Source organism: Vicia villosa, linkage group LG6 (assembly GCF_029867415.1).
Source record: "Vicia villosa cultivar HV-30 ecotype Madison, WI linkage group LG6, Vvil1.0, whole genome shotgun sequence".
Taxonomy (NCBI): Eukaryota; Viridiplantae; Streptophyta; class Magnoliopsida; order Fabales; family Fabaceae; genus Vicia; species Vicia villosa.
Window position 1 is genome coordinate 108,402,721 of NC_081185.1, and position 26,880 is coordinate 108,429,600.

At 35.8% G+C, this 26,880-nt stretch overlaps 1 protein-coding gene across 1 annotated transcript in view; it reads left to right on the forward strand.

Moving 5' to 3' along the window:
- The first annotated feature begins 948 nt into the window (after positions 1–948).
- The window catches only part of LOC131614321 (uncharacterized), a 35,385-nt gene continuing 9,453 nt past the window's right edge, over positions 949–26,880 (forward strand). The window contains exons 1-2 of the mRNA XM_058885922.1: positions 949–973; positions 1,424–1,522. Coding sequence (XP_058741905.1) covers positions 949–973; positions 1,424–1,522 — 124 coding nt within the window. The remainder of the gene's footprint in view (positions 974–1,423; positions 1,523–26,880) is intronic.

Sequence of the window (26,880 nt, forward strand, 5' to 3'; positions counted from 1 at the left end):
AGTTGGAGCATGAGGATATGGTAGGTTTTGTGCCGGTAGATTGATCATCTTTCCTTTTCTTCTCTAGTTCGCTGATTTTTCCAAGCACCACTTGTTTCTTTCTCATTTTCTTCTTTCTGTTTTTGTATCTTTTCAATTAATTCATCCTGACTTTCATGTTTTTCTTTTTCCTTTTCTTCCTCTTCTTGCTTTCTCTCTTTTTCCTCCATCATTCTTCTATCTTCTTTCTCATTCTCATTTATTCCTCATTCGATTACTCGACCGCTTCTTGTCGTAATTGATTTGCAGTATTCTTTTGGATTTGTTTGTGTTGTAGCTGTGAAAGTTCCTCTTTTTTGATCTGCTAACTGCTTTGCAATCTGTCTAACTTGTGTTTCGATATTTTTGATGGAAGCATTGGTGTTTTTCTAGTTTGCAATTGAGAGTTGCATGAATTGTTGCCGAGTATCTTCAAGTTTGGATGTTCTGTCTGAGTGATTCAGATTTTGTGGTTGTTGGTAGTTCTGGTAATAATTTGGCCTACTTGTTGTTCCAGCATCTTGTCTCCATCCTTGACCATAAGTTGTGTTGTTTCCGCGTTGGAAATTCCGATTGCCTTGATACGATGCCGGTCTTTGTTGATTGCCCATATAATTGACTTCTTCATTGGGTGGAGGGCAAAAACCTGTTTGATGATCTCCAATGCATAATTCGCAAAAAGTTACTTGTTGTGATGAGCTTGTCGGGCCGTGCATTTCCTTGAGTTGTTTAGGAAGTTTGGACAGCTATTTTGTTAGCTCTTCGACAGTTTGACTGAGGAGTTTGTTTTGTGCTAAGATTGCGTCAGTCGTACCCAATTCCAATATTCCAGGTTTCTTTTGAATGACACCTGTATTGTGTTAAACTTGATGATCTGGGAGAGCCATTCTATTAATAATTGCAACTGCTTCTTCTGCGCTTTTTGCAAGTATGGATCCTCCGGATGTTGCATCAAGTAAGAGTTTTGGTTGAGGTAGTAATCCATTACGGAAAATATGGACCTGTGACAAGTTATCAAAACTGTGTTTAGGACATTTTCGTAGCATGGACTTATAATGCTCCCAGGCCTCGCACAAAGTTTCATTTGTCGCTTGAGTGATTGTTGTAATAGCTATCTTCACGTACATGAATCGGTTGTGAGAGAAAAATCTGTTCAGAAAATTTTTCGCTAAGAAATTCTAGCTGGTCATTGTTTCGGTTGATTGATCAAGATACCAATATTTTGCCTTCCCAATTAATGAATGTGGAAAGAGCCTCATGAACCCAACTTCCTCTTCTGTCTCAGGTGCACCTAACATACCGACGATCTCGTAGAATCTGGTGAGGTGAGTGTAGGGATGTTCATGATCTAGACCTGCAAAAAGGTTAGCATAAATGATTTGCAATAGTATTGTTTTCATTTCAGCGCGTCGTGCGGCTGGATTGTTGGTTAGACGGGAGAACCGTCTTGGGTTGCTTTCGCATGGTGGTTCCACATGGTTTTATGCTGCCATATTTGTTACTGGTACAACTGAAGTGTATTCTTTTTTTCTGTACTTGTTAGATTGCTTTAGCTTCTTTACACATCTTTTGTTTTTTCGGGCAGTTCTTTCAATCTCAGGATCGGAAGGTACTAAATCTGTTGAGTTTGTACCTCACATACACAAAGCTTTGCAATTCTAAATAAGAAAGGTTAGGAGAAGTTAAGAATATATATAAGTATATGTGCAATATTTTGAACAAATATACAAACTTCAAAAGATGGCAAAAATCATTTTAGGTTCATAATATCTAAACGCCAATCCGTGGAAACGGCGCCATTTTGATGTTGAGTATATCAAAAGAAAGTATTTTTGTATCGTATCCACAGAGACTGGAGTGATATTACTAACGATTTGATGACTGAAATATTTTTATGTTATGATTTTGAAGAATAGACTTGGTTTGGTGAAGTGAAACTTAAATGTAGTGAACTAAAAATTAAACGTAATAATGCAAATGAAAGGTTACGATTTAGGAAAATCTTGTAGGGATTGGTTTTCCTCTATTGTTTTTGTATGCAATATACTGATTAATTATCCATAACCAAGTTATTACTCAGATCTCCATATACTTTTCAAAAGCGACGTGTATGTCTACGCGAAGTTTTATGAATTCCTTCGGTCTATTTAATTGATGATGTCTCAATCGATTAAACAACCTGAAGGTAATTAAACACAAGTATTTAGTGATCTCAAACATATTTCTATGTCTAGCAATTAGTATTTAAGTGATTGATTATATTTCATTCAGGAATTTGAATGCAATTGTCATTAACATTCCAATTCATAAAGTTTATAGATGGAAATCAAGATAAAATCGATAATCATAATAACATGCTTATATTATAAAGATAATCGGTAAACATACATACTATTTCAGTAAAGTATTCCAATCCCTTACAAGAGAGAGTTTAGTTAGCCATTCTCATGGTAACTTGTACAAAAAGGAAGAAATGGAGAGGAATGAACATCAATGATGATTCCTAGCTCGTTGAAGTGAATCTAGCTCGATTTTCCAATTCTCTCTTTCCTCAATATCTACTAGTTTAGAATATACTATCTTAAAGGTTACAATTTCTAGCTGGTGTAAAACTGATATTAAAAAGATGGTCCTTGCTGCACTTGGTTCTGCTCTTTTTATAGCAGATTCTGCCACCTGCATTCGCTACGCGAACGCTTTCTTCAAAGCTAAGTATTTGAATTTGAATGCCTTCAGTAACTCGCTAGAGTTCGCTTAGCGAACTATTCTTTCGCTTAAGCGAACTATCTTTGCTGCTACTCGCTACAAGCAAACTGAGAAGAAATATTTCTGTTTGCTATAGCGAATCGGGGCTTCCCAGAGCGAATAATGCTTGTCTGCTTGGCTTCGCTGGGGTTCACTGCAAGCGAATGGCTCTTTCTTGTTTCTGTTTTCCTCTGGGCGAGTTCTCTACAACGAATTGGAGCTTTGCGTGGCGAATGTCCTTTTGCTTTGATTTCGCTGTAGCGAAACAGGACATCCTTGATTGAGATTTTTATCCATTTTTGTTTCTATCCTACACAATGCAACATAATTCAGTGTATGTAATATTTATTTATTAAATTGTGCAAACAAATGTGAATAAGTGAGTTGTTAGTACAATAAATGGTGTTTTCGTGAGTGTTATTCTAACAACTTATGGTTTTTATCACAATTGCTGAAGACTATGAAGATGTGACTCTGAAGACTCTGAAGACTTGAAGTTCTGAAGAATTCAAAGATTATTATCTTTTCTTCCAACTCATGTTGTGAGCCTCTGAAGTTCAAGAAGGAAAGAAGATAACGTTACTATGTAGTACGAGGTACAAGGTACAGACGAATGTTTCGTTCCACTACCAAGAAAGGACGGACGTTGTGTACTATCTTTTCTCCCATTACATTCAAGCCTACAAACTTTTAAAAGTTCCAGAACTGCCCTCCAATGGATATATTATTGTATTGGCTATAAAAGGGCTTGAAGACTCAAAGAAGAAGCAAGAACGCTCACGATCATATTCATTATGTATAGACTGTTAATAGCTTCATATTTCTTTTATTCTTAGATTTTAAAAAGTAAAGTTTACATCTAGCTTGTGTAGAAGCACTATATTGTAAACAAACCCTGATCAAAGGTTGTTTGATTGTTCCTTGAGAGGCCGAATGAAGGTTAATAGTCTCAAGAAGTCTAGGACTAGAGAGTCTTAGAGGTTGTTAGTCATAGGGGTTTCCTGTGCAGGTGTTAGTCACAGGGGTTTCCTGAGCAAGGTTAGTCACCAACGATTGCTCGTGCATTGTAGTTAGTCACTTGAGGTAGCTTGTGAAAGGTTAGTCACCAGCAGTTTCACATGCGATTGTTGAAATTCTGGTATGACAGAGTCAGGATGTCATATAAAGATGTCTTGACATCTGATCTGACGTTATAAAACAGATAAGGTAGGAGTTCAAATAACAGTGCAGAAAAGCAATTAAAACACAAGAGAATTGTTCACCTAGTTCGGTTCAACCAACCTACTCTGGGGGCTACGAAGCCAGGGATGAAGTCCACTATTAGCAGTATCAATTCAAAGCTAAACTCCCTCGTTTACAACTTCTCACTTAATCACTACCCAATGACCCTTCTACCTAAGTTCTCCCTAGATATGAGAAACCGCTCTCACTCCCAATCATAGCAATGATGTCTAGCAGTCAACAACTCAGCCACTGCATCGACGGCCTAATTTCCAGCATTCTAAGCACACAAATAAATACAACTTGAAGTTGCTTCAAATCTTCCTCCAAGAACAATACTCCTCTTGCCTACAGACTCCGAGGATCACAATGCTAACCTTCCCACAGACCGGGCAGTTTACCTTACAGACCCAGCCTTTAAAAACTACATTATTAAAATTACGGCTGGTACAAAACTTAGGTTACAAAGCTTCTATTTATAACCTATTCCCAACTGGACTTGGGCTTATAATCACAACTATATTTGCTGTTACAAGTCAGCAGAAATCTTCTTGTAAAAGAAAGGTCTTTAATCATAAGTTTCCTAAATTGTCTCCACAATTAGAAACTACACAATCTTCAATATTATGACTTGATTCTTTTGACCTTTAAATCGTAACAAACTGACATAACAAACTGTTGCTAAAATTACTCCACAATATAAGCTCCAAGATATTCTCCACAAATATCTCCATAAAATATGCTCCAAGTAACAACAATAAGTTGTTACACTTTTGCAATAGATTCTCCTATAAAATCTTTCAACATTTAGTTCCCTAAATGTTCTCCTTAGATATAGCTCCTCATAGGATCCAATGTTTTAGGAATATTCTGTTTCTGTTATAACAGAATCCAAACTACTATCAGCTCAAACACGATGTCATTTACAATGTCATGGTATCTTCTTCGACATGTTGTTCCAGATGTTGAAACATTTCAACACAACATGTTTCTCCATTAAATAGAACTTCAACCTGCTTTCTCTTACAAGTTATAATTCTATTTAACCTATTGCTTCTAAATTAGTTTTACCAAACATAAAGCCAATCACATGACTCAAGGCACTAACAATCTCCCCCTTTGGCTTATTTTGGCTAAAACTAATTTACATAACCTCTGTATTACAGAAGCATAAAAAATACAAGGGTTTAAACATTACAATTCAGTAGCAGCAATTTAAAAGTCTTCAGTAGTCACTATTTATGATATTTTCAACTTTACAAGTGATAGTCTTCAGTCTTCATACTAGGACATTTTTCTGCCAGGTCCAACTCCAATGTTCTCTCTCTCTTTTAAGGATCCCACAGATCACACAAAGTTTCTCCCCCTTAAAAGTTGATCTTCAAAGGTAACATAACATAACCACTTTTCCCACTTTTTAGCCATAATAAGACAAAGGCTTTGTTGAAGGAGAACTCACTATAGCATAAGAAACATAACATCACAGATATCATCTTCATAGAGAAGGAGAAAACTGAGGCCATGATGCACATGAGGAAGAAAATACTAAATGCTCCCCCTCAAACTGAGAACTATGCTACGACAAAAATTGACACAACATCCTCTTTTAGAGCATAAGAGGATACTCACTAACGGAAATTTAAACACTTGGATTATCCATTTACAGACATAGAGAACTGTCATACCCCAAAATTTGCCCGTCTTATTTCATCTGCAAGGGTTCAAGGCTCAATGGTTAAACTCAAGTCACTCTCTTCTAATCAAAGGTTTAAATCAGGGTTTTTTAACTAAAAAGTCAACTCAACTTTGACCGGTCATAACTTTCACATGGTTTGTAAGAAATTGTCCAACCAAAGCCTGTTCTAAAGGAAATTTCAGTCTCTACAACTTTGATGTTGGGCCCAAAATCAAGAAATGCACCATTTGGGAGATATGGACAAAAACATTACAGGTCCTCTTGAAAGTCAATTAGAAGTCATCTTTTTCAAATGAAGCATACATGAACATGGAAGACTCAATCGAGATGAAATAAAAAGGATCATTTAGAGGACACTCTAAGCTTTCTAAAATGTTCAAGAACATCCTCATAGGAGAAAGATTGAGAGAAATATGATTGGTGGAAGTTGGATAATTTTTGAGGAAAGGTTGAAACCCTAAGTAATGGAAATTGCATTCTTTTGACTAATGGGCCTAAGCTTGAAGTTTCTACACATGATCTTAATCTCACCAAAGGCCCATAAGTCCATTATTTTATTTCTCATTATTTTATTTCTTTTATATTGATTTTTTTATCAAATAAATAATGTGAAATAAATATAATATTTGCATTGGTTTATTTTATCACAAATCTTGGGCTAATTATCAATATATTATCATGGGATGGGATTGGCAAAATATTGGGTGCAAGAATGGAAAGAATAGCATGTAATTTGAAGCAAATCTTCAATCAAAGATTCAACCTTTCTGTCATACCCTAATTTTTGACCCCCCTGAGATGACATATCTTCAAGATTTTCATCAGGTCAAAGCAAGTACCCAGAGCAGTCACTTCTTCATCTGGCATTTAATCAAGGATGTTCAAAGACAAGAAAACTCAGGCAAAGGATCAATCAATAGAAGGATTGGTCTCTAACACAATAATAGGACTCAAAAGATTCACTTTTATATTCACCTATGATTGATTAGGCACCCAGTCATCTGAGTACAGGTTTACTCAGGTCACCAGACTAGGGTTTTTTGAGCCTATCAAGGACTGAAATCAGGGATCACCTTTGGGAAACCCTAAAAAGCTCCAGGACATCTATTAAAGACTTCAATCATCTTCAAATGATCCATAAAATAAGATCCACTGGACATCACACCTCAATTCAAGATCCACAGTCACCAATTTCATCTGGTCGACAATTAGGGTTTTTAACCTAATTCATCTAGATAGTTGACTTTTAGTCAGGGAATGGATCCAAAACTCAAGACATGATTCAAGATCCTCTACTACCTCAATATAACCCATTTACATCACTCATTTGAGGAGAAGATCTTAATTCCACACAAAAGTCCAAAATCTCACTTTATCTGGAAAAAGTCAACTGTATGGGATCACCTTTGACTTTTAAGATTTTTGGTCAAACCATGACTTTAAAAGATCAATATCATCAATATATGGATATTAAAGTCATTTGACCAAAGAAATTCAAGAAGAATCATCAAGGAGCGAAAAGTCGGGAATTAGGGTTTTTGAGGGCATTGTGGGAACTCAAAATTTCACCTACACAACTCAAAAAACTTCCAACATGAAAGTTGTAGATCTTGCAAAATAAAACAACATCTTACATAAGAACTTTTTTCAAAAGATCAACCATTTAAGAGATTTGGAATTTTCAAGCTTTAGGTTATAAAAACTTAGAAATTTTTCTAAGTGTTTTTAACCTAGTTTTCATCCAACTTTGGGCTCATTTTTCACAATTTTCCCAAATGATTCTGAAGAAACCCCAAACTAATGATTTGAAGTAGATGTTTAGGGCTTTCCAAATTATGCTCAACCTTCTCCAAATTCATTTTGAGCTAGGAGTTATGCTTGTTCAAAGTTGGCCTCATAAGGTGAAATTATAGGTCATGTACAAATTGGAACTTTGCAATTTTGTGCAATTAGCTTCACTAAGTGATGCTACACGAACTCTAAAACATCTGCAAGCATGCCATACATCAATTTCCATCATTGCATAAGGATTGAAGAAGATTCCCAAAAACAAAGGCATGTGATTATGTAATGATTGCATTTTTGAATTTATGGCAAATGGTGAATCATCAAGGAATCTTGCTCTAAGCCAATTAGAACTCTCCTCTGCATCAGAAATGTTCCCTAAGATCATACAAGATCAATGGTTGGGGAAGCTAGCCCGAAAATGCATCATTGCATTTGGGATATTTTCAAAATTTCTTCATGGCTAAGAAACCAAACTCACTTCACTAAGCAAGCTTGCTATGTTCAATTGCTCTGAACCATTTGCCTATAAATAGAGGGGTCTTTCTCATTCAAAAAACACACCAAAGCAACAGAATTCTTGCTTTCTCTCTTCTTTCTTCATACTTAAGGTTTTCAAAGGTTCTTTGGCAAGAAGACTCGGATTCTTCAAACCAGAGCTCTTCCTTTGGAATTAAGTATTCAAACACCTTAGGGGAGTCATTTAGAGGTGATCCAAACCTCTGAAACACTTCTGAACGTGGGGAATCATCATCTTCACCTCTCACTTGGAGCTGTTGCAGTTGGGGTCGAGCAAGAGGTTCTGGGCACTTTCAGTCCAAGTTAAGCATCTCAACACCTTCCAGGAGGATCACTGAAGCTATCTGGATCGTTGCAACAACTCTGCAACACACTTTGATCAGAGCCAAATCTTCATTTTTCAGGTAAGTTTCAAAAGCTTCAAACTCTATGATTCACGCATGATAAATTTAAAATGAAGTTACCAGTTGGTTTCTGCACCTTCATAGATCATTAGCCCTCAATCAATTGCATCAAATCACGCATATATAGTATTTCATGTTTAATTTCAGTTTTAGGGTTCTTAGTGTTCATGCTTGCGAATTTTATGTTACACTTAGAATAAATGAAATTAAAGGACACCATCATGATCCTCGTCCAAAAACGAGCAAAATCCATCTTTACATCTTTGAATTTAGTTGAGAATTGAGGGAGATAGGATTTCCAGAAATTGAAATCGTGAGGTTGAAGATGAAGTTGCTTTGCGCGCGTTTTTTTGAATTCTCAGAAGCAAGTTTAAAATATAATCAATTGGAAGCGTGTTTTGAACGACTAAAACGTTCAGCTCACTTGGTTACAAGCGCCTCTCACTTTCTCATGCCTTAGGTCTGGGGTTCGATCCCCCCCTCAGACCTTTTGTTTTTATTTTTCATTTTAACGCGCGTGTTTTATATATAACCAATTGGAATCCCTCTTTAGTCACACTGAGCGTGTAGCTCAGTTGGCTTTGTTTTGTGTGGTGACCATGGGAGCGTGGGTTCAAGCCTTGGTAGTGACAAAACAATATTTTTTATCACTTTTTCCATTTGATTTCTTTACAACTTTAAACAATTATTTAACCTATCAAATTAATTTATTTTAATTTCATTTTTTACACACTTGTCATTTAATATATCTATTTTATGAATAATCAAAAAAATCATAAAAATATTATTTATTTCATATATTCTTATTAGGTTTAAAATAGTATGTTTTAAGTGTTTTCTTAAATACTTTGAAAATATATATTTTCATTTTGTTTTAACCTAATTACTTTGTGAATAATTTTATGATAAAACCCTAATTATTTAGGTCTTAATTAGGTATAGATTTCATCTTTGCCTTAATTAAGTTGACTTTTGTCAATGTTCAAAACTGTTTTCAGTCTCCAATTAAACGGATGATTAAGGTTTTCAAACAACAAAACCTTATATCATTTCAATCATTTTCAACTGTTTCTCATAAACAGTAAATCATTTTTAAGTGGGCCTCTAAAAGAGTGTAAGTCCCAACACCTTCTTTCTTTTCATAGTTTGTTTTCAAAAACTGTATTTTCAAAATCTCCTTTCTGTTTTCAAAACATTCTTCTGGTATTTGAAGGGCATTATTCCCGGTGAAACTCTTCAGATACCTATGTGACCTTTGTCCATCTTCACTTCTTCTGTTTTCAAAACCCTTAACTGTTTATCATATATATATTCAACTGTTATCCATCAATTACTGGTAAGGCTTTGTACATACTTCTTCAAAGGCCTCCACTCCATCCAGGTTAGGCTTTACAAGCTTTCAATTTACAGTCTTTATTTAAATTATTGTCAAATATAGAACTGTTTATATATATATTAGAACTACGGTTGAGTGTAAACCCTAGGACAGTTAAACTATATATATATATTATAGGAATATGACCTAGGATTGAGAATGTCTTCCCGGTGAAGGCTCTTTCCTAATTAGAGATTTGTAGTTCAAACCCCCAAGATGAATTATTCCCGGTGAAACATCTTGGCAAAAACCTTAGAATCCAAAAAATAGGACACATCCACCCAAAGAGGAATTATTCCCGGTGAAACCTCTTACCCATTTGCTTAAAGCCAAAATAAGTTCAAAACCACATAGCTTTCTCTTGTGCTATAACAAGGACCCTCGATGACCCTCGACTAGCCTCCTCTTGGGCTTTGTACAAGGACCCACAGGCTTCTTAAAAGCATTTCAGCTTCTTCTTGAGCTTGTATACAAGGACCCATCAGGTTTCTTATAAACATAGGAACAGGTCTTTAGTCACCTTTTAACATACCCTGGTGAGTTTCTTCCAATTTAAACCAGACTTTAAACAAGCTAAGTTTGTCTCAATTTTACATTGAGTACACCTTTTGGAATGAGAGACATGGACAGTCTCTATCACCCTTATCTTCATTAATCTTCCTTAGCAGAGTCTAGGATCCATATTTGTTTACCCTCAATAAGTGTCAGCCTTCATCTTGGGCTTTAAACAAGAAGTCTCATTAGATAATCTTTCCGCCATCATTTTAATAAAACACCCCTGGAAAGGGTTAGCCTCCAAAATCACTCCTTCAAATCCAAAGATTTATTCCTTTAAAGGGATAAATTCCCCAAAAAGAGTCAAAAACCCCTGGAAAGGGTTAGCCTCCAAAGTCAATTAATAAAAATCTGTTTAAAAGAACAAGACCCCTGGAAAGGGTTAGCCTCCAAGTTCAGTCAATAAACAGTTAAAACCCCTGGAAAGGGTTAGCTTCCAAAAATCATTCTTTTCAAAAGATAAACTCACCAGCTGAGACAAAACCCCTGGAAAGGGTTAGCTTCCAAAAAAAATCAGTCTTTTAATAAATAAATCCTTCGATAGAGTCAAAATCCAACAAAAATAGTTATCCTCAACCTTGGGCTTCATACAAGGCACCAAAACAATAAAACTCCCCTGTTAATAGTCAGCCTCAACCTTGGGCATTGTACAAGGCAGATAATAGAGTCTCCCCAGTGAGTCCTTCATCATTCAGGTAGCCACAACCTTGGGCTTTGTACAAGGCAGATAAACCATACTTCATGTGTCAAAGATTCCTAACATCTAGGATCTTTTCCCTATTAGAGTCATTCATATTCAGTCAGCCACAACCTTGGGCTTTGTATAAGGCAGGAAATAATATTTTTTCTAGCTAGAGTCAGCCTCAATTCTGGGCTTTGTACAGAATACAAAGATTCCTTGTAATTAACCCCCAGTGGAGTCATCTTCCAGAGTCAATAAATAATACATTAATAAAAAAGCCTCAAGCTTGGGCCTCATACAAGCCAGTTAAACATCAAATCTTTTATACAGTAGATAGACATAGCTTATCTCTATAGAGAGATCTTTCCTCTATCTCACCACATTCAAACAAACAAACGTTACATTTCATTTTAATTTTAATCAAGTCTCCCATTTAGGATTTTGAAAGGCATGAGCTGGCAGTAAAACCCAGACATGTGGTAACTTTCCCTAATTTGGATGAGCATCTTTCTTTCATTTAAGAGGCATTTGACTGGTATACTTGCACATACACAAGTAAGGTCCCCCTCTTGAATGAAATGAATTCAGTTATTCTGTCACTCTTTTAATGTTTGTGGTGGAATAGTAGAAATACCTCTCTGTAAAGATAAATTCATGTCTCTTTACCGTAAACAGAGATTTAATTCAAGCTTCAACCTTGAGCTTCAAGCAAGGCACCCAAAAATAATTAATAATTAGTTAGTTCCCCGAACTACATTAAGCTCTGACTTCCATTAGGGATATGTAGGCATGAGGTTCACAAGGAATCTCAGCGAGCTAATAAAATACCAAAAATAGTCAGTCAGTCTGTCTGTCTTTCTTTTATTCAATTCAATTCCTTCGCCTAATACAAAGGAGAAACTTTCCCAATAATCATTAGCAGCACAAACACATTTAGACACAGAGAAGGTTCCTGTAGAGTACTACAGATATGTAGGGTGCTTAAACTCTTCCCTATGTATAACCGACCTCTCGGACTCCAGAATTTCTAGTCTAGGTGAATCCCCACACTTAGCAAACTCCTAGGGTTTAGTTGAGATCTTTTTTTCCCTTTCCTACTTGTAGGACAATAAGAAAGTTCGTGTGATATCGTAGGAAGAACTGAAACAAAATTCATCCCACCACGGGCGCATTCTCCTTCCAAATTTCGCGTGAAGGGTCTAGCGTGCCGTCCTCCCAAGTGAAACGGGGAGGTAAAAAAAACGACGCCACACTTTCAAATCTTTGATTCTTTGTCAAACAAAAACCCTAATGGATCCCATATATAAAGAGAAACCTATCTAGCAAAGGGGGGGACGAAAAAAGGAGAGGAGAGGCTAGGGTTTTCAATGTGAAAAATACTCGAAAATAGGGGAAGTTCAAAAGTCGAATTTCCAGGAGTTGTTAGGCTAAGCTATTGATCCAGTATTGTTCCTAAGATTTCCAGGAGTCTCCCCATGTCCAATATCGATCCACATCATGCCCAGAATAAGCTCTTTCAAGTTCACCATTGTTGGTAACTTTTAAATTTCGAATCCATTTAATTATGCATTGTTGACTGATGTTATGAGCATGCATGTAATCAGGGACCTATTTAGAACCATCCTGACGTGATTCATGTGATGTTTGAGGCTGGAATTATGAGACACCATTCTTAGGGATCAAAGGTCGTATTGCTTCGTACCCATGCTTGCAGGTGTTTTCCGACAAAAGTAATGCCACCATCGGACTCGGGATGGTCGATTTATGCGACCTGGGTGTTCTGTGATACCTGATTCACGTGTTTTTGAGTTTTTTTGATCTGCAGCAATTGCTACGAAAATCGCAGCCATGCTTCGTAGCCAATTCCAAGCTTGTTGGTAGCAAATCCAAGGAAGAAGATGATGAACAATTCTTTTGACCTTGGACCCCATGCGTGACACTCCCATTGGACGGTCAAACATAAGGGAATTCTCTCTCTCTGTTTCATTGGTTCATGCGCACAAGGAGGGGCCCACCATTGACCCGGTTTTGAAACTCTATTTACTTCATATTTTCCTTTTTTATTGTTTGGTTTTGGATTATAAACAACTAAATCAATTGGCACATGTGGTAAGGAGGAAGTAATGGCAACCAAGGTGACCTGGGTTCGATCCCCAGGCTGTGCAAAGTTTTTTTTTCAAAACCTTTGAACGCTGATCCCATGGCTCTCATCAACGCATGCCTACCATGGGTCTTCAAACGTGAGCCTCTAGATCTCTCCACATGCCAGATCCAAGAGCCTAGAACTGCACCTCTACCATGCACCCTCGAGAGCCACCACACAGAATCACACCCAGGTTTTATCTTTCTATTTTTTTATATTATTTTTGTTATATTGTTTATATAATTATAATTGGTTTTTAATTATTTTTATTATCTACATAATTTACTTTTAAAATCATATTAATAATAGAATTAGGATTAGGCTATAATTAGAGTTTAGAATTATTTTCCCGATTATTTCGATTATATTGATTTAATTTATTTAATTAGTTTTAACTTATAAAATCACAAAAAAAACCCTAGAAAGGTTTATCAAAGTAGTATTAGGGTTTGCCCCAATCCCATTGGTCACCCTTAATTAATTCTCTTCTCGACCCAACTAAATCTATTAGTCGCATTAGACAAGAGATAAAAAATTTACAAAATTTAAAATACATTCTATTTGCTGCCCGCGACGATCGAATCTATCGGTCAGAGTAACCAGCGATACACAATTCAATCTGTTAACTATAATGATCAAACCTATTGATCATCACAACTAACGGTGACATATTAAACCAGGGTTGTACGCCAAACATTCAAAACACACTAAACCACGACACTACGGAATTTCATCTCTTCAATACTGCGATGTTCAAAACTACGATAAGGTAATTCAAAATACCTTCGAACTTCGCATCTCAAAACTACGATAGGCCATTCAAAAAGCCTTCAAACCATTTCATAATCAATTCTAAGGCGTACAACCCTGTGCCCGAACTACGTTGACTCTGATTCTCCCTAAGGAGATACGTAGGCACTTGGATAACCAAGGCGAGTCCCCTTCCCCATAAATCTCATTTTTTCCCCTATTCATTTCCTTAGCTATTAAACCTGAACATTTTAGCCATAACATTTGACCTTAGATTCAAAGCCATATGAAAGGGTTGAGGGTGCCTAACACCTTCCCTCGACCTGATTATAATAATCTTACCCCGATCTCATAACTGCGTAGGGTTTCCTATTCGCCCTGGTAGAATAGGTGGCGACTCTAAAAGTTTAATTTTTTAGGGCAGGTTGCTACAAGAACCAGACCTCTGTATTGGATAATTCAGAACACAAGACAGTTAGTGCTCATGACTTTAGAATGATTCAAAAAAATATCTTTACAAAACAACTGCAAAGAATGACCTTAGACTTAACAATGTCTGAACACTACCCTTATTCCATATGCTTGTCACAATTTGACAAACATAACCCAGTCTCTAGACTTTACTCATATCCGAAAGAAGAACATGAGAGACTCAAACAAAGAAACAAAATGAAAAGGAAAAGACTCTAAAAACCTGAGAAATTTAAATAACATACCTAGACTTTAACAAATTTCTTGATCAAGAGATGTTATTTGAGAAAGAGCTGCATCAGGTCGACTTGTGCAATGGTTGGAACATGCACTATATCAGAACAAGTGATATACACCATCAATACATGTTTTTAGATGTTAATCCAAAGAATGATCCTTGCTGGTTTTCAAGGATAAAACATGTCTTGAGTTATGTTCTGACATCTTGTATGACATTGTTCTTCTGGCTTAAAGATTAATCTTTGAGAGACTTTCCATTTGATTAGAAGCAGAATAACATTGTCCTTGCTGATCTTCATACTCTCTTACTCCCCATGAGATATACAAATTTAGGACATCTTTGATGTTCGTCCTTGAAGCACCCTTCATTTGGAATTCATCACAGTTTCCAAATTTAGAATCTTCAGTTTGCTTGCTACACAAGATTCAGATTGCCACACTCTGCAACTTGAAGTAGAAGAAACTATGATTGTATAACCGTAAATCAATCTTCAGCAGATAAGACTGAACCTTATCTCTCATGTGTCTTCAATAGTAGTGATGATGTATTTTCATGTAGAGCTTTTTCTTCATCACATACTTCTTCTCTTCATACAGTTATTGCAAATATCCAGCTCCCATCAAGATATTTAACAGTAACAGTATGCTTCACCAGATACCATTGCCAACCTTCCTAAACTTGTGAAAATAACAGTGAACATTAACATTTAGTTCACACTAGTCCATGAATTCTTCATACAAATACTCAGCTCCCGACAAAGTATAGGAATCTTGCATTCAGGCTGCAAATCTAATAAGTTCTAAGTCTCCCGTCAAAGTACTTACCAGTTAGTCTGTTAGAATTTACTACTCACACTAGATCATTATGACTGATTACCTCTTCACACTTATATATTTTCCTCTTGGCAAAAACAACAAAAAGAAAAAAACTGAAGACCTTGAGATGATGTTGTAACATCTAATATGACATCATCCTTCATGGTTCTTGGTTAACATCTCTAACATCTAATTCATAACACTTGGGGTGGAAACAATAGAGTGTAAATATCAGCAACATCCAGACATATCAAGGAATAGAATAGCCAACATCTCAATAAGCTTTTCTTCAGACTTTCATTCTGATTTTGAGATGATGGATACCATAGTCTATACCTATAGAGGAGATTCCCTCATTTAGGTTTCTGGAACAGACTCAGTTATGGTATAACACTGAATTAGTCAGATTCTTCTGAGCCATTTGACTTCCTTGATTCTACATAACACTACCCTTTCTGGATAACAACAAGGGCAGTCAACATTCATGACCATATTTCACTGTGGTTGAGACACAGTATTCAGCTCCAATAACTGCTCTATGGTTATGAATGAAAGACCATATATCTGGTTCCTTTGATTAAAGAAAAATACCAGATGTAAGCTCATCTTGATTTAAACATAAAGGATCAGAAAGGAATACCTTCACGAGTCTTCTTTTAGCACTGAACTTTTACTTCTAAACTCCCATAATTAAAGATTTGGAGTAGAAGTATATGTTGATCGTGTCCTGATCAACTTATAATCAAATGTCTCCTCTTCCAAGTCAGGAGTAGGTTCCAAACCAATGTTCTCACACTACATTAGTTTAGCACCAGAACACCTGTTCTTCAGTTGGTAGCTGCATACCAGTTCTTAATGTCCTAACATCCGGTAGGACATCTGTTCCTCCTTTTAGGAACACTTCAGCCTTGATATTTTTCAAGGTTCACACTTGCAGATGATTATGAACATCATTGATCAGTTGACATTCATCAGCTCTAATAAACCATGCCATTATGAGTGGACTTGAGAGATTACTCAAGTATCTTTGACACTTTAATTATAGCTGTAAGGTTCTGCCATACATTCTGTTGAATATAAATAACCCTAGAATCTTTCTTTTACATTAGAGGTTGCACCATAGGCTATGCAGCGGAAAATAGCCATACTTCAACAGAATTCACACAATGCTTACTCCATGAATCAATTGTAAGCATGACATCCACGGATTGACTGCAACTCAACCCTGCACAATGCTTGCTTCTGCACCAAGCAACATTCTAGACCCTACTCCAAACATCAAATCCTGATCATAAGCCTTAATTACAGAGGTTACCTTATCAGAGTCTTCACTCCCGCATGAAACTTTTGATAATACTCTTCTCTGTGTATAATGATTGATAAATGCAATCCAAAATCCTCACTCCCGCATGAAATTTCTGAATATAATATTCTTGTCCAAGCATCATTATATTCTTTCATCAAGAAGGTACAACAGCTCTAGTCAAGATGGTCTAGTCTTCCACAAATAGGTCCATCCTCCACTTCAAGGGACCATACAATATGAACACTCCTTGTTCAAACAATCTTCTACCTTGTACACAACCAGAAAGTATCCCCCACGGATCTCATCCAGAAACAGACAAGATGCCTGCTCTGATACCAATTGCAATTCTGGTATGACAAAGTCGGGATGTCATATAAGGATGTCTTGACATATGATCTGACATTATAAAATAGACAAGGTAGGAGTTCAAATAACAGTGCAGAAAAGCAATAAAAACACAACAGAATTGTTCACCCAGTTCGGTTCAACCAACCTACTCTGGGGGATACCATGCCAGGGATGAAGTCCATTATCAGCAGTATCAATTCAAAGATAAACTCCCCCGTTTACAACTTCTCACTTAATCATTATCCAATGACCCTTCTACCTAAGTTCTCCCTAGATATGAGAAACCACTCTCACTCCCAATCATAGCAATGATGTCTAGCAGTCAACAACTCAGCCACTGCATCGACGGTCTAATTTCCAACATTCTAAGCACACAAATAAATACAACTTGAAGTTGCTTCAAAGCTTCCTCCAAGAACAATACTCCTCTTGCCTACAGACTTCGAGGATCACAATGGTAACCTTCCCATAGACCGAGAGGTTTACCTTATAGACTTAGCCCTTAAAAACTACATTATTAAAATTATGGCTGGTACAAAACTTAGGTTACAAAGCTTCTATTTATAACCTATTCCCAACTGGACTTTGGCTTATAATCACAACTATATTTGCTGTTACAAATCAGCATAAATCTTCTGGTTAAAGAAAGGTCTTTAATCATAAGTTTTCTAAATTGTCTCCACAATTAGAAACTACACAATCTTCAATATTTTGACTTGATTCTTTTGACCTTTAAATCGTAACAAACTGACATAACAAACTGTTGCTAAAATTACTCCACAATATAAGCTCCAAGATATTCTCCACAAATATCTCCATAAAATATGCTCTAGGTAACAACAATAAGTTGTTACACTTTTGCAATAGATTCTCCTATAAAATCTTTCAACATTTAGTTTCCTAAATATTCTCCTTAGATATAGCTCCTCATAGGATCCAATGTTTTAGGAATATTCTATTTCTGTTATAACAGAATCCAAACTACTGTCAGCTCAAACACGATGTCATTTACGATGTCACGACATCTTCTTCGACATGTTGTTCCAGATGTTGAAACTTTTTAACACAACACGTTTCTCCATTAAATAGAACTTCAACCTGCTTTCTCTTACTAGTTATAATTCTATTTAACCTATTTCTGCTAAATTAGTTTTACCAAACATAAAGCCAGTCACATGACTCAAGGCACTAACAATTGTAATCAGTTTTGCTATAGTGGATTAAGTCCTCGATTGAGAGAGGAAAAATCCTCTCGGAAGGGTGGACTGAACTAGCTTGATATTTTTCAATTGAACCAGTATAAAAATATTGTGTTCTTTCTTTCTTGCATCTTTTTGTTATTATCAAGAGTCGAAAGTTTGTGGTTTTAAGACAGGGGATTGTTTTTTATTACAAGCACTATGTTTTAAAAACCTATTCAAACTCCCCCTTTCTAGTGTTTTTCACACCTTCACTTTTATCTTAGGGATCGAGGTATTCCTAAAATCTCATCTCTCATATACTAACATGTCATAAATCCTGTAATTATATACATATTCATATTTATTTATTCTATTCAACACTAAAGTATATGGTATGTAGAACATGTATATGTGATTAATTGTTATTGATTTAATTTCCAACACATTATTCAAACTTATTAATACTTTACAGAATGAACTAGTAAAAAAAGGAAATGTTGGTTGAAGAATTACAAGCATTATATCAAATTTTAACTGTTAAAGAGCGAGATATAGATAATGAGTTGTAGAAAGCTCGAAAAATATTGATTAATTTAACCTATTATATGCTAAGACTTTCACTATAATGGAAGGTATAACCATGGTGAAATGTTGTACGCTAAGTATTTCACTATAGTTGGAACATTCAAATGTGATGAAATGTTGAAAATCTCTCAAAGTGGTGGCGCCTGGTATCAAACCACTGACCTCCACATTTTACTACACTTGGCTTTCTACAACCGTAGTGATAGGTTATGAAATATTGAGTTTTTTCGACGACTATCATCCTGTGGTAGTAAAGAGGACACACACTACCACACCTTTCGTTACCACAAACTACCATTGGTGCGGAATCATTGTACCAACTGTGGTAAAAGGTTTTTTTGTGTAGTAGTGCCTTAATATGATTGCTTTGTGTATTTGAAAAGGAAATAAAATCTGGTGCAGAGACTTATAGTCAAATCCATAGTGGAATTGATGTTTTTAAGGGAGACTCTAGTTTGTGTTCTCACAAGACCCTTAGGATCAAGTGAGTACCGAAAGAATTAACTCATAACCAATCATAACATAGGCTCCCATATGAGTATATTCACTTTACTAGTTTGAACTCTTCTTCGAAAAACCTTTGCTTGTTTAAATTCTTTTGATATATGCAAAATTTCTCGAGGACAAGCATTGATTCAAGTGTGAGGGGATTTGATCAATGACATTTTGACTATGATTTTTTGTATGTTTTATCTGTGAATCTTAAGAAGTTGATCTTTGTTATTATGCACATTTATGCGTGTTTGTGTGCTTTATTTGCTTTTTAGGTAATAAGGAACTTGTAGGACAAAACGTAAGTGACAAGATCGAAGAATACATGTAAAAAGAATCACCCATGAGGGTCATTATCAATAAAGCATACAAAAACACATAAAAGTGCACGATGATAAAGATCAATTTGAGAATCATAGACAAAACACAATAAAAGCATAGTAGAAATGGTACTGATCAATGTTCATGAATGAATAATTTTTCATCAAGAGTGCAATACTTTTCCATATAAAATATCGGTTTGGTTCGGGTGATTAGTCGGTAAAGTCTCAATTTGGTATGTAAGCTCAACCGTAAAAATCTACCTTTTGTTTTCGAATGAACCTATGTAAAATATCTTGTATTTGTAATAAGATTTGTGGGAATATCCATAAAATCTCAAGATATTTTATAGTGGAAGTTGTTACACCCCAAAATTTACCCTTTTCATTTCAATCATATTTGGCTTATGCTCCATTATCATATGCATTCATACATTAAGATGGGGTCAAGGTATTCTGGTATTCATTAGCTTCATCAAGCTATAGAATAAGGATATTTTTCAATCAGTGCAAAGAGGATCCAATATCCTCTTTATTTTGGTAACTTAAGATACAAGGGTTTCTCATACCTCAGGACATCTCAATATGGATTTTTATTTGATCAAGTTCTTGAAGCATCAACATCTCATCATCATACAAGACATAATTTCTCAAGAGATTCCCTAAATTGCTCGGAGGAATTAGGGTTTTGAAGTTGAACACTCATCTCCTATATTTTGAATTAAAATTAGGGTTTTGGTCAAAGTCAATTTCACATTGACTTTTTGATAAAAACTTGATTCCATGGTCCTCGATATGTCATAAAATATCTAAGGATGAAAAATTAGCCATTGATTTTAATCAAAAGGTTTTCAATTGCTCTAATGATTTCAAATCAATCAAATTTAGGAAAAGTCAACTATGCAGTCAACTCTTGACTTTTTAAGGTGAAAATAATGTTTATAAAGTCAAATGTGGCCTATGTACAAGATTTGATCTATAGATTCCATGGGATTCACAAAAATCAAGAATTATACAAAGTTGCCAAATTTAGGAATTAGGGTTCTTGGAAAGTTACTATTTTTGGAGGGTTTTACAAGTGTCATACCCTAATTTTGACCCCCCTGAGATGTCACACCTCCAGATTTTTCATCAAATTGAAACAGATACTCAGAAGAGTCACTTGTTCATCTGGTGCTTAATCGAGGATGTTCAGAAACAAAAGAGCTCAGGCAAAGGATCAATCAATAAAATGATTAGTCTCTAATACAATCATAGGAATCAAAAAGCTTCATTCTATTCACCTATGATTGATTAGACACCCAACCATCTGGGCCCAAGTTTGCTTAGTTCACCAATCTAGGGTTTTGAGCCCACCAGGGACTGTAATCAGGGATCACATTTGGGAAACCCTAAAAAGCTCCAGGACATCTATCAATTGGTTCAAATATCTTCAATTGGTTCATATGAAATTATCCATTGGGCATTACACTTCAATTCAAGATCTACAGTCATCAATTTCATCTGGTCGACAATTAGGGTTTTTAACCTAATTCACCTAGACAGTTAACTTTTAATCAGGACATGGATCCAAAACTCAAAACATGGTTCAAGAACTTCTATTACCTCAATATAATCCATTCACATCACTCATTTGAGGAGGAGAACTTGATTCATCACAAAAGTCCAAAATTTCACTTCATCTGAAAAAGTCAACTGTACAGGATCACCTTTGACTTTTAGGGTTTTTAGTCAAACCATGACTTTTGAGGATCAATATCATCAATATATGATTATTAAAGTCATTTGACCAAAGAAATTCAAGAAAATTTATCAAGGATCAAAAAGTCAAGAATTAGGGTTTTTAAGGGCATTGTGGGAACTCAAAATTTCACCTACACAACTCAAAAAACTTCCAACATGAAAGTTGTAGATCTTGCAAAATAAAACAACATCTTACAATGCAATTTTTTTTCAAGAAATCAATCATTTAAGAGATTTGGGATTTGGAAGTTATAGGCCTTAAAAACTTAGAAATTTTTCTAAGTATTTCTGACCTAGTTTTTTTCCAACTTTGGGCTCATTTTTCACAATTTTCCCAAATGATTCTGAAGAAACCCTAAACTAATGAATTGAAGTAGATGTTTAGGGCTTCCCAAATTGTGCTCAACCTCCTCCAAATTCATTTTGAGCTAGGAGTTATGCTTGTTCAAAGTTGGCCTCATGGAGTAAAATTATAGGTCATGTACAATTTGAAACTTTGCAATTTTGTGCAAATGGCTTCACTAAATGATGTTACACGATCCATAATACATCTGCAAGCATACCATACATCCATTTTCATCATTGCATAAGGATTGAAGAATATTCCCAAAAACAAAGGCATGTGATTATGTAATGATTACATTTGGGAATTTATGGCAAATTGATGAATCACCAAAGGAATCTCTTCCCAACCAATTGGAGCTCACTTCTGCATCAAAATTTTCCCCTAAGATCAAGCAAAACCGATGGCTAGGGAGTGGTATCAAAGAGCTCATCATTTCACTTGGAATATTCTTTGAATTTCTTCATGGCCAAGAAACCAAACTTACTTTACTAAGCAAGCTCACTATATCCAATTTCTCTGCATCATTTGCCTATAAATAGAAGAGCCTTCATCGGTAATAAGGACACCAAAGCAACTCAATTCCTTGATTTCTCCTTCTCTCTCTCATGCTTATGGTTTTTCAAAGTTCTTTGGCAAGAAGAATCGATTTCTTCAAACCAGAGCTCTTCTTTGGGAAGTAAGCATTCTAACATCTCAAGGAGGTTCATTAGAGGTGATCCAAGCACCTGGATCACTTCTGTAAGTGGAGGAACACCATAGCCACTTTCATTTTGAAGCTCGAGCAATTGGAGGTCTGTAGCACAATTCAAGAGGGGTCAAGAAAGTCCATGCATCCAAACATGTTCCTTAGGATGCAGTGAAGCTATTCAGATGGTCGCAGCCTATCTGTAAGTACAGAATCACTACTTTCCATTCTCACTTGGAGCTCAAATAGAAGGGGTCGGGTAGAACAATACTGAAGCATTCAAGGTGCAATAAGTATTCAGTTAGCATCACTGAGTCCCAGGGAAGCTTTTAGGATCATTCATACAAGCCCAGGTGCTCTCCATCATTCTCACGACCTCCATTTTCAGAGGTAAGTTTCTCAGCTCCATCTCTTCAATTTAGTTGCTCTTTTCGTTAAAACTCGATACCATTCTATTCAGCATCATTAGAGGATTAAAAACCCTCTATCATTAGTCATTTATACTTCAGCATAGCCATTTAATTTAGTTTTCAAATTTTAGGGTTCTTCACGTAGTTTGATTAATTCAGTAGATATAGTTAATATAAATTCATGTTAGTTATATATCTAGAATCGTGAGTGAATTTAGAACAAGCTTGCTGTTTACACTTTGGTCATTGGTTGAGAATTGAGAGATCTGGAAATTCAAAAATCCAAAAGCTAGAGGTTGAAGACGAAGATGGAGGTTGGCGCGCCATTTTCAAACATCCATGACCAGTTTTAAAATATATTTAGTGTAAGGTATTCCTATAACGAATACATCGTTATAGCCTAGTGGTAAAGAGAGTTTGTGTGTTGCGTGTGCCCAAGGTCTGGGGTTCGAATCCCCCTCGCCCCAGACCTTTTGTTTTTTTTTCATTTTATTTGTGCTATACACTGAATAACCAATATGTTACCTTGGAGCCATTGTTTTGTCACCAAGCGCGCGTTGGCTCAGTGGTGTTGTTTTGAGCTAGTGATTTAAGGGGCGTGTGTTCAAGCCTTGGTGGAGACAAACCCATATTTTTATCACTAATTTCTTTTATTTTCTTCACAACTTCACACAATTGATTCACTTATCAAATTAATTCATTTTAACTTCATTTTTCACCCACTTGTCAATTAATATATCTATTTTATCAACAATAAAAAAAATCACAAAAATATTATTTATTTGATATATTTTTATTAGGTTTAAAATGGTATGTTTTTAAGTATTTTAAAATACTTTTAATACATGTTTTCTTTAAAATTTCAAAACCTAAATATCTCATAAGTATTTTACTAACAAAACCCTAATCATTTAGGTCTTAATTAGGTATAGAATTTGTCTTTACCATAATTAAGTTGACATTTGTCAATTTTCAAAACTATTTTCAATCTCTAATCAAACAGACGATCCAGGTTTTCAGACAACAAAACCTTGTATTTCCTCAACTGTTTTTTTTCATAAACAGTAAATCATTTTTAATGGGCCTCTAATAGAGTGTAAGTCCCAACACCTTTTTCTTTTCTTTGTTTGTTTTCAAAAACTGTATTTACAAAATCTGCTTTCTGTTTTCAAAACATTCTTCTGGTATTTGAAGGGCATTATTCCCGGTGAAACTCTTCAGATACCTATGTGACCTTTGTCCATCTTCACTTCTTCTGTTTTCAAAAACCTTTAACTGTTTATCATAAATATTCAACTGTTATCAATAAACAATAAACTGCTGGTAAGGCTTTGTACATACATCTTCAAAGGCCTCCACTCCATCCAGGTTAGGCTTTATAGCTTTCAATTTACAGTCTTTATTTAAATTACTGTCAAATATAGAACTGTTTATATATTGTTTAGAACTACGTTTGAGTGCAAACCTTAGGACAGTTAAACTATATATATATATATATATATATATATTATAGGACTATGGCCTAGGATTGAGAATGTCTTCCCGGTGAAGGCTCTTTCCTAATTAGAGATCTGTAGTTCAAACCCTCAAGATGAATTATTCCCGGTGAAACATCTTGAAAAAAGCCTTAGAACCCAAAATAGGATACATCCACCCAAGAGGAATTATTCCCGGTGAAACCTCTTACCCATTTGCTTAGAGCCAAAATAAGTTCAAAACCACATAGCTTTCTCTTGTGCTATAACAAGGACCCTCGATTAGCCTCCTCTTGGGCTTTGTACAAGGACCCACAGGCTTCTTAAAAGCATTCCCAGCTTCCTCTTGAGCTTGTATACAAGGACCCATCAGGTTTCTTATAAACATAGGAACAGGTCTTTAGTTACCTTTTAGCCTATCCTGGTGAGTTTCTTACATTCTTTAAACCAGACTTTAAACAAGCTAAGATTTGTCTCAATCTCATATTGAGTACACCTTTTGGAATGAGAGACATGGACAATCTCTGTCACCCTTATCTTCATTAATCTTCCTTAGCAGAGTCTAGGATCCATATTTGTTTATCCTTGGTCAAAGTCAGCCTCAACCTTGGGCCCCATACAAGGCATGAAATAATGACTTCCCCAGTTAAGAGTCAGCCACAATTCTGGGCTTTGTACAGAACACCAAATAAAAATCCATCACATAATTACTCTCCAGCTAGAGTCAGCCTCAATTCTAGGTTTTGTACAGAACACAAAGACTTCTTAGCTTAAGTCAGTCCCCAATAGAGTTATCTCCCAGAGTCAATAAAATAATAAATCAATCAAAAGCCTCAAGCTTGGGCCTCATACAAGCCAGCAAAAAATCAAATCTTTTTTTACAGTAGATAGACATAGCTTATCTCTATAGAGAGATATTTCTCCTATCTCACCACATTCAAACAAACAAACATTTCAATTTCAATTTCTATTTCAATTTCAAACATTCTCCCATTTAAGACTTTGAAAGGCATGCTCTGAGGAAAACAAACCCAGACTTGTACACTTTCCCTAATTTGGATGAGAATCCTTCTTTCATTCAAGAGGCATGTTGGCTGTCATACTTGATCAACCAAGTAGGTTCCCTCTCTTAATGAAATGAATTCAGCTTTTCTGTCACTCTTTTAAATGTTTGTGGTGGAATAGTAGAAATACCTTTCTGTAAAGATGATTTCATGTCTCTTTACTGTAAACAGAGATTTAATTCAAGCTTCAACCTTGAGCTTCAAGCAAGGCACCAAAAATCATTATTTCCCTAATTAGTTCTCCGAACTACAAAAAGCTCTGACTTCCATTAGGGATATGTAGGCATGAGGTTCACAAGAAATCTCAGCGAGCTAATAAAATACCAAAAATAGTCTGTCTGTCTGTCTTCTTTTTAATTCAATTCAATTCTTTCTCCTAACACAAAGGAGAAACTTTCCCAATAATAAGCAGGGTGCTTAAACAGAGAAGGCTCCCGTAGAGTACTACGAATATGTAGGGTGCTTAAACTCTTCCCTATGTATAACCGACCTCCCGGACTCCAGAATTTCTAGTCTAGGTGAATCCCCACACTTAGCAAACTCCTAGGGTTTATTTGAGATCTTTTTCCCCTTTCCTACTCGTAGGATAATTAAAAAGTTTGTGTGATATCGTAGGAAGAACTGAAATAAAATTCATCCTGCCACAGGCGCATTCTCCTTCCAAATTTCGCGTGAAGGGTCTAGCGTGCCGTCCTCCCAAGTGAAACGGGGAGGTAAAGAAAACGACACCACAACAAGCTTTTTAGTAAACTCTGTGGCAAGATTTCTCAAAGATGCAAGCTCCAATTCAAATTAGTTTAAACATGAAATGTTGTTCCTTTTTCTCCAAGCTTTCCAACCATGTAAAGAACACCTCATTTGGATTAAAATTGAGAGACTTATGTTGGTTTAAAGACGGGCACTTCAAGCTTTGAAAATCTCAACACTTTGTGAAATTTTCACTAAGTTATTTTCCAGCCAAATACACCAATCTTCGCGCCAGATTTCATGTACCTTGCAAGTTTCAATTCAAATTTTCTCCAACACCAATGTTGAAGTACATAAGTTGGGATTTCCGTTGATTACAAGAACACATCAAATGGTGTAGAATTGAGAGAGAAATTAGCTTAAGTCTAATTCATTTGGCAAGGCACCATGACCAACTTCTTGACAAGATTGCTAGGCATCCTAAAAATACCAAACTCGGGCTCAGTTTCCAGCTTCCTACAAGCTTCATTTCAAAAAGCTTCCAACATCAAACTTGTTCTACATAACTTAGGCTTTACAAGGAGTACAAGAACTTTGCAAATGGTTGAGAATTGAGGGAAATATTATGATAACGCTTGCACGTGTTTTGTAGGTGTTGTGTGTGCACGGGTGTAACTCGGTTTTTCGCGAACTGACTCCTTGCTCTTTTTTGTTTTTGATATTTTTTTTTGCAAGAGTCGCCACCGACTTTTATTTTATCCAAATAGGAAAGGAATAAAAGAATAGGAAAGGCCTTTTGACAGATTTCGGGTTCGGGG